Source organism: Musca domestica, unplaced genomic scaffold (genome assembly GCF_030504385.1).
Source record: "Musca domestica strain aabys unplaced genomic scaffold, Musca_domestica.polishedcontigs.V.1.1 44, whole genome shotgun sequence".
NCBI lineage: Eukaryota > Metazoa > Arthropoda > Insecta > Diptera > Muscidae > Musca > Musca domestica.
This window is the reverse complement of record NW_026712334.1, coordinates 5,425,791-5,435,117: the sequence shown is the minus strand read 5'-3', so window position 1 is coordinate 5,435,117 and position 9,327 is coordinate 5,425,791. Positions and strand designations below refer to the sequence as shown.

The following is a 9,327-nucleotide window of genomic DNA, read 5'->3' as shown; positions in this document are numbered from 1 at the left end:
AAAAAAAATAACAAAAATAAGAATTAAATAAATTGTGTATATGTGTATAATTATAAAAAATGGAATGTTTTGATTTCTTCTAAATTTTGTTTATTTTTGTCTAAAAAACAGCTATTATAATTATATCTATTATAAATAATATAAAAATTATATTAACTTAATAAAGAGAAAGCGTTGTTTAAATAAACGTATAAATATAATAAAACTCGAATTGGTTTTGGAGGGCGGGAGAGTGCTGACCATTTCTTTATTGCAGAATTTTTTGGAAAAATGTATGTTAATTTTTCAAAGAAAAAGGCGTTTGTGAATGGGGAACGTTTTTTCAAAAGCTTTTCTATAGGTTATCATCGAACAGCTTTTCTATAAAAAAGTTGTCCTCGATCAACTTTTCTATAGAAAGAACAACCTTTTTATATAAAAAGCTCCCATCAAACAACTTTCCTACAAAAAAAAAGTTGTCATCGATCTTTTTATGAAAAAAATTGACATCGAACTTTTTTATAGAAAAAGTTGACTTAAAACAACTTTTTTTTATAAAAAAAAAATTGACATAGAACAACTTTTTTTATAGAAAAAGTTGACGTAGAATAACTTTTATATAGAAAAAGTTGTCTTCGAACAACTTTGAGTCTGATCAATTTTCTGCAAAATGTCCCCAAAAGATAGATTTTCAATGTTAGAGTATTTTACTAATTATAATCAATAATCTTTTTTTCAATTATTCTGTTATCATTTATTTTTCTAATATTTTACACAGGCTCCATTAACTTATGTTTGGTATAATTTTATAAAATATTTTATATAATGATTTTTCATAGCCAAATTGATAAATAACAGATACTAGCAGTAACAATAAAAAGCCGCCACAACATAACACGGAAATGAAAAGAGGCCAGATGTGTGGTAGACTAGCTGGGCTGGGCACAAATATTGCGGTCAATGATATTATAATTATAAATATGTCCAAAACGACCATTAACACATCTAATATTTTTTGAATTTTAACATTTTTGCTATAATCAATTTTCAGCAAATTTCTTAGGCCAACTGTAAAACCAATGATCATTGCAAAATATGCTACACACAGTTTATCCTTAATGAATAATGGCAGCATACTTAGTACGGAAATCTTCAAAAAACTTACAGCACAAAATGGCATATGCGGCAATAGGCATATTGCAGGCAGTGCAGCCAAAAGAATGGACTTTTCATGAACTTGAAATGAGAATAAAAAAAATCCGATGGCTGTATTGAAAAGACTAAAGACGAATGTATTTTTCTGTCCCTTATAAAAGACATGTGCATTTAATGGTAGTATGGCCAGTAAAGTGGTTGTCAGGCATATTAAGGCCATTTCTGGGTTGGTAACGTTTTCCTTAAATTTGTAAACAACATTAAGGGAACACCATATGTTTGCTACTTTGTCTTCAAATACTCCTCTATTGAATGGAAATAGTCGATGTATTACAGTCATAACTAAATCTTTAGATTTCAACCAAGGTAACCATAACATGGCAAACGTGGCCAATGTCATCGTAGCAATCTTAAATAGAGTAACCATTTTATGTGCAAATGTGTTTCCATTCAAGGATACTCGTAACAGCATAACGAAGAATGGCAAAGCGTGATAGAGCTCCATTTGTTTGTAGTTCAAGGCCAAGGAAAAAAAGAATGCTGCCCAGACATATGCATCTTGTAGCACTGCTGCAATAGCCACCAACATCAAACCCAATGAAATGTTATTGTACTGGAAATGGCCATTGTCGATAAGTATCAAGCCGGGATAAGAAATCAGCACTGCCAAAAGACACAATCGTTGCTTCTTATTAGCAAGAAATGTATCCATTGCTTTGACCAAAATTATACATGCTGGAATGTAAAGAAATATATCGGCCCACAGCACAGTGTGACGCATAAACGTCTTATGCCCTTCCGATTCATATCCACGTGACTTGTACAACTCCACATAGCTGCTATTCAAATATTTCGATGCCACCTTTCCCAATATGAGGCTGTGATAGGCCGTCAAAGGAGGATAATCCAAACCCCAATATAGTAGATCATTATCCGATGTATTTGTGTACCATTCTTTTGCCGGTAGATTTAGCGTTATTTCTTGCCAGTGTCTTTGGGCCTCATAATCTCCAAACATGGGTGGGGTGGATGCACCAGAATAGGATCCTAGTGATGTGATTCCACGTAATGCTATTCCCAAACATGTTACAACCAGAATTTCTATATTATCTGGATTGACACGCATTGCTCCAATGGAAAAAAAAACTTCTTAGTAATGTCAGTTTTTTTGTTAATTAGTGTTGCCAACCATAGGAAATATTCTTATCTATAGCAGGGATACATAATTTGGTAGTATACACTTTGAAAAAGCATGAACAAGAAACTGCGAAATAAATTAGTACTTTTTAAAATAACACCAAATATATATATTTTTTAATTTTTGGTATATTTCTGTTTAAATACATACTTAGTTAATTACATTTAATTATACCCTCAGTCAATTGACTACAGAGGATACATATCATATGATACGAGCAAAATGTGCCGCATCGAAATAACGGCTTTAGAATAGGACGAAATCCGTTGCAGGGCATTTGGACCCAATCTAGCGTTGTCCGTTCATCCGTCTGTCTGGCTGGTAGCCACGATAACCCTCGAAGGGAGTATCTGGCTGGTGCCTACGATACTTTCAAAAGGGGTATGCGATTCCTTCCAAACTTGGTACACAAATATAATTATCATGGTAGAAAAATATTTATACGATGATTATTATCAAATATAAATCGAGTTCGGAGATGAGCAATATCTATCCACTCTTTGTGGTAAGTCCCCCACAAAAGGTCGGAGTGTTCATAGAGAATAACTCATCCGATTTTGCCCAAGCTTGACAAATGAACAACATAATGAATAATTATAACTCTCATAACATGCCAAACAAGTTATAGATTTTGTTCAAACTTCATGTATATACATTATTCTATGAACCATAGATCTAATGTAAATATTGGATATGTTGGTCTATTCCTTCTGGTACCTCCCCAATATTTTGATTAAGATGAAATGTGCACTCTTAGAATACCGATTCGTAACAAAATCCGTCAACATTTGTGTACATGTCGTCAAATAGACGGCACAAACGGCAGATCTTTTTATCAGCACAAATAGTCCCTGTTCAGACCATGCATGCGACCCTAAATCTTCTCGTTTTTATATAGATAAACACAAAATAATCAAAAAGAATAGTTCCATGCGTGTTAATTTTACTACCCGCGGCCAGAACGACCAACACCAATAGAAATAAAAACTTTTTGATTAAAATATACATAGATATGATTTATTTTAAAAATTTCTTAATTTCGTGTTCACCTAATATTTTTTCAATATTAGTTAAATTTAAGTAACGTATATAATGTTTCATTTTGAGACTTTAAAAATGTATACTTATCCATACTATTAGTGATATACGTTTGTATATAAATTAAAGAAAAATATTTGTATATTCCATAACATATGTATTTGCAAAACCCAGTAAAAACAATAATAATAATAATAAAATTAAAAAAAAGTAAAAAACGAACAATAACATATTTCGAATGAAACCTTTTCGTTCCTTGAATATATTCATATATGTGTTAAAATATCTAGCAAAAAATAAAAAAACATGATTTGAAATTTAAACAAAATTCAACTATGGAGTGCAGAATAGTGTACAATGTATTGGCGGGAATACAGTAGGTATAGTGGAATAAAAACGAAACAAATTATTGAATCTAATCAACATTTTACAACGATACAATAGGATTTGATCATGTAGGTTTATTCTTCTTTTAGAATGGTGGTCATTTTGGTTTGGTTTTGGTTAGGTTTGGTATTTTTTCATAGGAAAATTTGTTTATTTATTTGAATGTGTACGAACGTTCGTAATGTATGCAGGAAAATATAAATAATTTCCATTTAGGGAGAGAGACTTAAAATGTTACATACTATGTAACTATCATTGTTTTATTTCTAACAAAAACATATATTTATTAAAAAAAAAAGAAATCGCGAAAGAGGTCGGATGAAAACACTTACAAATATTTCCGATAATTGCGTAAATCTGCATTGTGCTCATCCACAACGGCTGGCAAATCACCTAAAACGCCCACAGCTGCAGCCACAGACTCAAAAGACGGAGGTTCAGCATTATGTCCCGAACTAAGTAAACCGTTATTTGCATTTTGGTTTTTAGTACGACGCCTACCACGAGTACCGGTACCGCGGGGACGTCTTCCGGGCGCCGGAGTTGCAGGACTGGCTGCTGTCGTCGCTGTGTCAGTGGCACTCATGCCGTCGACCGAGTCTAAACCTGACATTGAGCTATCACCAAGGGATGCTGCAGCAGCTGCTGCGGCTGCCACAGACCGTCCACGACCGGCACCGCCTCGTCGTCGACCAGGACCAGGACTTTCACCCGGTGTAAGGGAAGGTTTTTTACCCGGCTTACGCTTTCTTCGCTTCTTTGTCCCGTAACGAGGATCATAATCGTATTCATCATCGGCAGGTGATTTAGGCTCCTCTAACGAGTCATTATCATGCATATCCATCTCATCATAAAACCACTCTTTAGGCAGGTCCTCCTTGAGTTGCTGTGCCACTTGCTGTTGACTATCCTTACTGTCCGATGTATCCCCACCAGCAGCACCTAGGGATGATGATTCCTCCAATAAAGAGCTATTAAATTCGGGATCATTTGTGACAACCGAGGTAACTGTGGGCGATGCTGTACCCCCACTACCCGATGTTGCTGTGCTGGCCACCAAAGCTTCATGATCTTTACGCAGTGCCTGAAAAGGGCGGTCTGGAAATCTGAAAAGAGAATGGTTTATCCACAATTGGAACTCATATTATATGAGAGAACATCAAAACCAGCTCGCTCACTTGTACATTTTGTTCAAATATTGTCTACGACTTTTACGCCATCTAGCCGCTGGATACGTATAGAGCTGACCCTCTCTAAATCCCGGCATGCGTTGCCTTTTGTCCACAAACAAATGTGAATGATTTTGTGCCACTCCAGTCTGGGGGTCCAGAAACGGCAAACGCAGTCGTCGTTCAATACATAAACGTGTGTTGAAATTTGCACTATATTCGATGGTTTCTCGATAGGAGGCATCTTTAAGATAACTCTCTATCTTAGCTAAATTCGGAGCCGAAACTATTTGTATGTCCACGGCCGAAGACATGATTGCACCAGTGATGAAACTTACTTTTATCGATCAGATGTTTCTCGTTTCAAAGTCGCTTCAGTTCTTATTGAAAGTAAAAAAAAACCGTCCTCCTCGTTTGGAATCTATCCACTAACCAACCACTTATAATGTTATTTATGTGGCCATTATTATTTTCCTTATCTCTATTGGTCGTTTTCACATTCTTGTGTCACACACTTTTCCCCTTTTTTCTGCTCACAAGATATCTGTCTATATTTTCTGGATTGGCTGCTGTTTGGGTATGTCTTGCTATCCTACGTAGTAGTACTAAAACATAATCTTTTTGAATCTGTTGCAGATTCAGATAAAAAGTATTTAACTAATATTCTCTTTTTGGTAATATTTGCTCCAATGGAAAAAAAACTTCTTAGTAATGTCAGTTTTTTTGTTAATTAGTGTTGCCAACCATAGCAAATGTTCTTATCTATAACAGGGATACATAATTTGGTAGTATACACTTTGAAAAAGCATGAACAAGAAACTGCGAAATAAATTAGTACTTTTGAAAATAACACCAAATATATATTTTTTAATTTTTGGTATATTTCTGTTTAAATACATACTTAGTTTATTACATTTAATTATACCCTCAGTCAATTGACTACAGAGGTTACATATCATTTGATACGAGCAAAATGTGCCGCATCGAAATATCGGCTTTAGAATAGGACGAAATCCGTTGCAGGGAATTTGGAGCCAAACTAGCGTTGTCTGTTCATCCGTCTGTCTGGCTGGTAGCCACGATAACCCTCGAAGGGAGTATCTGGCTGGTGCCTACGATACTTTCAAAAGGGGTATGGGATTCCTTCCAAACTTGGTACACAAATATAATTATCATGGTAGAAAAATATTTCTACCATGATTATTATCAAATATAAATCGAGTTCGGAGATGAGCAATATCTATCCACTCTTTGTGGTAACTCCCCCACAAAAGGTCGGAGTGTTCATAGAGAATAACTCATCCGATTTTGACCAAGCTTGACAAGTTCTAATATATGTACCAATGCTTGTTCAGGCGCGAAAATGAACAACATAATGAATAATTATAACTCTCATAACATGCCAAACAAGTTATAGATTTTGTTCAAACTTCATGTATATACATTTTTCTATGAACCATAGATCTAATGTAAATATTGGATATGTTGGTCTATTCCTTCTGGTACCTCCCCAATATTTTGATTAACACAAAAAATTTGAAATAAGTAAGTTTTTGCACAACCCAATATTTTTATCTGCAGTTGCAGTTGTTAGTTGCGAGCGTGGGAAACAAAAATGAAAGTCGTCCCCAACGAAACGAATATAAATACCAAAAAGGAATACTTGATTAAAAATAAACAGAAATCAAAATCTCCGAGGGATCTCTGTTGTTTACGAATGAGACATAGGGAAAACTGAGTACATTCACTAAAAGAGCGCGGAACTAGTTAAAAATTAAATTTCACCCTTGGCAATTTCATGTTGCCAGATTGTTAGACAAAAAAGGGAAAGATGAAAAAAATGTTGTTGTTGTTGGAAAACTTATGAACATACCTATCCAATAAGTGGTCACATGATAGGGTTTGGAAGCTACAGTCGATTATCGATATTTTGGACTCGGATATTTTATAAAATACACAAAATGTCGAAAAACGGCTCATTATGGGGGTCAACCAAACTGATGCCAAATCAAAAATTGTGCTTTTACCTTTTCTGATACCCGGGTCTTGAACCCGGACTTTCGGGTCAAAAATCTGGGGTCCCGGGTCAGCGCCCTAAAAAAAAAGTTTCTCGGAATCAGGATAATAAATACATAACTCTGGAAAAAAAATTCGAAAAAATTGAAGAGTTTTTACTAAAGTAGAGTTGTTCCACAAATTTGAAACAATTCCCGTGAAAAGCGTGATACAAATAAGCAAAATTCCGAATATCTGGAGGACGAAACAGTGGACTCTTCAAAAAATTATTTACCAGGGAAAGTTGAGTCTATTACGAACTCCAAACATCAACATTGAGATAATTCTGTTAAAAAATGTAGCTGAAACCATCGAAATACCAAATATTGGGAGGAACCTTTATGTGCGGGCTATAGGAAAGCGAGGACACTTTTTTCAGGAAATTTTCAGTAATAGGAGGTAATACCCATTACGAATTTCAAATTAAAAAAACCGGTGAAGACTGTGACACGAATCATCAAAATACCGAAAATCTGGAGGTACAATTATATGGGCTCTGTACCAAAACTATATGCACAGTTATCTGCAAGGATGTTTCCCACATATTGGGAACACATATTCCCAATTTACATAAAATTCGGTTTGCAATTTTGACTAAAACACGCAAAAAACCCTTTATATGGAGACTATACTAAGTTGTGGACCTATATAGCCAATACCAAAAGTCCTGCAGGCCTAAAACACATCTGAGTAAAATTTTATCAACCTACTTCATTCCGCTAAAATGATTTCCACAGAATGACAGACAGATGGGCAGACATCCCTAAATCGACATAGAATTTTATGATGATCAAGAATGTATATATTGTGTGGTGTCTAAAATGTATATTTCGAGCATTTTATATGCCCTCCACACTATAGTGGAGGGTATAAAAATAACACATTTCTCTAGTAGGATTTTACCATTTATTCTCCCCATATATAAATATGTAGACAGAATTTGAAATTTCTTAAAGTTATTCAAAGAATATGTACATACAAAAAAAAAAAAAAACTAACTACAACCTGGAACAAAGATGGTTGACATCAAAAGAGTGTAATTTCTAAATGGCTGTAGGCCGATAAGGTTTCAAATCCTATGGTTCTAATGCACCATGTGTCCCAAACTAAAGGACCCAACGCCATGACCAAACAATGCAAGTATTCACCTCTCGACTCATCTAGTTGTTTTCACATTGTCATTACCCAAAATAATCTGAGGCGTTACCCATCGGCGGGAGGAGATATTTGATACGTTTTATTACTTTTTTTTTTTTGCCTTACACCATACAACAATTTCTAGGGTCCCAATTAAAACAAATACGAGTTATGTTCATTTTTATTTTTGCCTGATGTATAATACGATATTTAATATATATAATTATTTCTTTATATATATATGTGTATATATATTTTCTGTTATTTGTTTCTCTTTATATAACTACAATTCACTTGTTTTCTTTCGTATATATAGTTTTTCCTTATTTATTTGTTTATAACTTATTTTATCTAAAATATTTATACCACAAAAAATATTAGTTTTTTTTTCAAAAAAATGGAACAGAAAACAAATTGTAAATTAGTATATTTATTTTGTGGATTAATTGTTTTATTAAATAAAATATATGTAATAAGTACACGCATATGTAGCAATGACTTAAAGAAGAGCTTTATAAATCTTGGATTTTTATAATCATTTTATTTGATAAAGAAAAATAAAAACAAAATTATTAAAGTTAATAACAAACACAGTGTCTTTTTATACTAATAAATTAAAATATATATAAAACACGCCATGCGTAAGACAAATTTTTAAAAATATGTATGGAACGATTGGAAATGGGAATGGAATTATAGGGAGTTTTTAAAATCAACACAAGTTTTCAATAAATTCAAATATCTAAATAATGTTATGGGATTTGAAATATTTAATTAATCTTAACGTGGAGGAAAAAAAATAAAATATTTCAATTAATAGTCTATCTAATTAAAGTATTCAAACCAATATTTGTATGTTTTCTATTGAGTTTTGCAACATATTGTAAAATAGGCAATACTTGTTAATATTATAAATAATTTTGTCATTGCCAATATATATTTTTTTTATTTTTTTATCGCCAATAATATTTCTTAGAAAACCTTGTTCAATTCTAATAACTCTTAAGGTATGTTTCTCTATGACGATCCGAATGTAAGTGCAATAGAAATACACCATTTCAAATGAGTTTTCAATTGATTTTTTAATTAAATCTATAATTTTAAAATCATATTTGGAATGTCATTCTTGTTTGCATTAACTTGCGTATCGCCAAAGAGGAACGGAACCATACGTTTTAACAGAAAGTCTTATTACTGAACATATTTTCT

The 9,327-nt window shown here is 33.4% G+C and overlaps 2 protein-coding genes across 2 annotated transcripts; both read right to left on the bottom strand.

Annotated features, from left to right (window-relative positions):
• Positions 1-708: 708 nt before the first annotated feature.
• On the bottom strand, positions 709-2,315 carry LOC101901798 (probable dolichyl pyrophosphate Man9GlcNAc2 alpha-1,3-glucosyltransferase). The gene has a single exon (XM_005183130.4). The coding sequence runs from the start codon at positions 2,258-2,260 to the stop codon at positions 764-766; it is 1,497 nt and encodes a 498-aa protein (XP_005183187.2). The 5' UTR covers positions 2,261-2,315; the 3' UTR covers positions 709-763.
• A 1,731-nt stretch (positions 2,316-4,046) lies between these two features.
• Positions 4,047-5,662, bottom strand: LOC101901527 (zinc finger protein DPF3). The gene is made up of 2 exons (XM_005183128.4): positions 4,936-5,662; positions 4,047-4,863 (listed from the first exon to the last, which is right to left on the bottom strand). Exons 1-2 carry the CDS (start codon positions 5,238-5,240, stop codon positions 4,086-4,088), a joined length of 1,083 nt encoding a protein of 360 aa, XP_005183185.2. The 5' UTR covers positions 5,241-5,662; the 3' UTR covers positions 4,047-4,085.
• Positions 5,663-9,327: the final 3,665 nt, after the last annotated feature.

Coding starts and splice junctions, on each gene's coding strand:
- LOC101901798 (XM_005183130.4), bottom strand. CDS start 2,260: ATGCGTGTCAATCCAGATAATATAGAAATTCTGGTTGTAACATGTTTG.
- LOC101901527 (XM_005183128.4), bottom strand. CDS start 5,240: ATGTCTTCGGCCGTGGACATACAAATAGTTTCGGCTCCGAATTTAGCT. Junction 4,864..4,935: donor TATTTGAACAAAATGTACAA/GTGAGCGAGCTG, acceptor TTCTCTTTTCAG/ATTTCCAGACCGCCCTTTTC.